The sequence below is a fragment of the Cicer arietinum genome, chromosome 6 (assembly GCF_000331145.2).
Source record: "Cicer arietinum cultivar CDC Frontier isolate Library 1 chromosome 6, Cicar.CDCFrontier_v2.0, whole genome shotgun sequence".
NCBI lineage: Eukaryota > Viridiplantae > Streptophyta > Magnoliopsida > Fabales > Fabaceae > Cicer > Cicer arietinum.
The window spans coordinates 37,215,237-37,218,552 of NC_021165.2; the positions used below are offsets into that span (position 1 = coordinate 37,215,237).

Consider the following 3,316-nt stretch of genomic DNA (forward strand, 5'->3'; position numbering starts at 1 on the left):
ACTTTATAAAAGTAACCTACATTAATGGTATGAGATATATATACATATAAACTAAAAAAAATGGAGAAATATAAAGTAATAAATATTAAAGGGTATTATAAAAAAAAGTATTAATAATTTATTAATATTGTAAAATTATCTACAATTTAGAGCAAACATATTTTACTAAAATAACATACAATTTAAATCGGAAGGAGTACTTTCTATGTGGTCCGAAAATGTAATTTGCTAATTAGGTAAGGTGTAAATGAATCAATCTTTTATTTATAAAATAAAGTACTAAAATTCATTAATGATGAATCAGACCACTTAGCTAAGGGAAAATCAAATTACAATAGTTATATTACATAAGTGATACTACGAAACAATCAATACAAACCCGATAAAAGGAGGAGGTCATATAAGAAAAGCCCCTTTGCACTCTAGTATTTGCTTTTTAAAAAAAGTCGAACCCCTATATTTTTATTCGTATACTCTCAATATAAAATATTTTATATGCACTCTCAATATGTTTTAATGGTACTATAAATAGCTTCAAGTTTCTTGCCTCTGCGGCTTCCTCTTCAATTCCTGATGCTGCAAAGTGTTGCCAACAAATAAAACTACTATTAGTGCACGTGGTTAAATCTCAGTGAAGTGCACGTGGTTAAATTTAATTAATTGTAGATAATTTATCCACAATTTTCGAAAGACAATCTAAAATTTACCTATGTATAAACAATAATACATTTTTTATAAATAATAATATGTAGTAGTTAATTAACACTGATTGAATATCACAACTAAAAGATAATTAAATATATATTTGTTTTATATAATTAATTAATTTTTTAAAATAAGTAAAAAAACTAGGACCTGCTAAAATAAATTTATTCTCATGTTCAAATAAAGACAATATTTTCCGAGCTTTAACGAGGATTTGGATTCAATACAGTTTGGCAATTGAGACATTTTTGGCTTTTCAATCTCAATTGGACCGTCAAAATTTTATGACATGTTTAATTATTTTATTAAATCTAACATATATAGAAACCGAAAAATTGGGTCGTCCGATAATGTCCCTACTCCAGGACTACGTATATTTTCGGATTCCATTTAATCCAAATCCCTCAAATTATTAGTTTATGGTAAATAGTTTTTATTCCCTTTGAATTGAAAAAAATGATAATTAAAAAATTGTTGCATTTTATCTTAATTTAAAATTAGTTACATTAATTTTTAGTTATCATTTTTACTTATATTTCGGTTTAGAGGAGCATGATATAAACTTTATTCTATGAAAGGAGAAAGATAATTTTTAAATGAGAATAACAGGACTAAATCATGACCATAACTATATATGGATGATCATAATGAAAATAATTTAAGTGACACATTATTACTTTAAAAAGTCACATAATTTTTTATTCTAATATTGATCATTCATTTATAATTTGATCAATGAATAATAATCATTCATCTCATATTCTAATTATAAAAATCATCTTATTTAATATGTTTTTATATATATAAAGAGAGAGAGAGACAAAGAAGAGAAAGAAAATTACATCATATGAGTTGCACTAATAGTTAAACTCATTCGATTATCATGTCAGATAAATATTTTTCAAAATCAGTTGTTGGATTGCAAACTAATATCATATAAATCAAATCTATATATTTTGATATTAATTTATAATCGTTTATTATGTCATTAAGATGCGTCAAAATTAACATTATATACAATTACATTGTAGACGTTGATTTTAACGAATTAGGATAACATTAAAAACAATTATAGATTAATATCAAAATATATAGATGTGATATATATTTGGAAGCATTCTAACAAAGATTAAATATACTTCCATGATAATTTTGATAGAGATTAAAAAGTATGATTATTTTTACACAGGCTGTAACAAATTTTTTAAATTTTATAAGAATTAAAAATTTATTTAATCCTAAATTATTTGAACAATTAATTTCACGAAACATTTAAAATCCAAAATCAACAAACATATTTGCTATGTGCCTCCTTTTATCAAATAGTTTTTTAAATTGAAAACACAACCAATAAAAACCGAAAGATAAATATTTTAAAAACATCATGGTTGTGTTGTTGTCGAGTCTCAACACTGTGAGTACTATTATTGCTTTTGAGTATGCATATATTTTGGTTCCTGTATCCTTATAAATAAAAATCAAGGACACAATTCTATGAGCCTATACAATAAATCTTGAGATTATTATTATATATAATAATTATAAAGAGTTAAATATATTTTTAATCTTTATAAATTTTATTTAATTTATTTTTTATTTTTTTGAAATTGTTCTTTGAGTTTTAATACCAACATTAATTTTTCATCAATAATCTTATTTTTTACTTTTATGTCAACTCAATTATATACTATTCAAATTTTAAATTAATTTTTACAAACTCATCTAAAATTATATAAACATTTATCTCACACAAAGAACTTTGAACTTTTTAATAAGGAATCAATAAAATTTGAATTTTTTTTTTAAAAAAAAGTTTTAAAATTTGAACTCATTTTTTTTGTTTTCTATTTCTATTTTATATAAACTAAATTATTTATGAAAAATTTTATATATAAAGACTAAAAATATATTTAATTAATTAATATTTTGGATGAGCGTTTTACAACACACATACCGGTTGCAATTGGTGGAGGTGCTGATCTTGTAGCTGAGCCTGACACCACACATCCCAGGGAGTGCAGCAGCATTGTTTGTCCTCAAACCAGAAATAGCATTAGCAGCAGATTTCAAGCAGTTACACGTAGTTCTACGTTCTCTGGTTGTCCTTGCCATATGATTTAATTTCTTCACTCCACGACAACATTTTCTTGAAGGAGCTGACGAGCTACCACCCAAGTATCCCAAGCATGGGTCTAGTTTATGTATCACCTCCGAACACGAGATTGCATTCACGGCAAAGGGTGCACCCATCAACATCATGCATATCACTATAGCCATGCATGTTACCTTTACACCAGCCATTGCTTTTCTTTTCAATAAATATAATTGCTATGTGTATTTGCTCTTCTTTTTTATAATTGTTTGCTTTTCTTTGTGAATATGAATGTGGCAATGTGGAATTTAAATAGAAGACATATGAGAGGACGAGTAAAGGCGTGAAGAAAAATGGGCGATATTTATTACATCTAGACTAGGACGGTTTGGCCCACAAAATAATATTTTTTACTTAAAAGACATATTTATTAAATTTGTATTTTTTTAATCTATACAAATAAATATGTAGGTGCTGCAGCTACTCTTTAATTTCTCTAGATTTTCAAATGTACTTTGT

At 25.4% G+C, this 3,316-nt stretch overlaps 1 protein-coding gene across 1 annotated transcript; it reads right to left on the reverse strand.

The window, feature by feature from the left end:
* Nucleotides 1–237: 237 nt before the first annotated feature.
* LOC101501523 (non-specific lipid-transfer protein 1) lies at nt 238–3,091 on the reverse strand. Its single transcript, XM_004506429.4, has 2 exons — nt 2,660–3,091; nt 238–576 (listed from the first exon to the last, which is right to left on the reverse strand). The coding sequence occupies exons 1-2, from the start codon at nt 3,004–3,006 to the stop codon at nt 564–566; spliced, it is 360 nt and encodes a 119-aa protein (XP_004506486.1). The 5' UTR covers nt 3,007–3,091; the 3' UTR covers nt 238–563.
* Nucleotides 3,092–3,316: the final 225 nt, after the last annotated feature.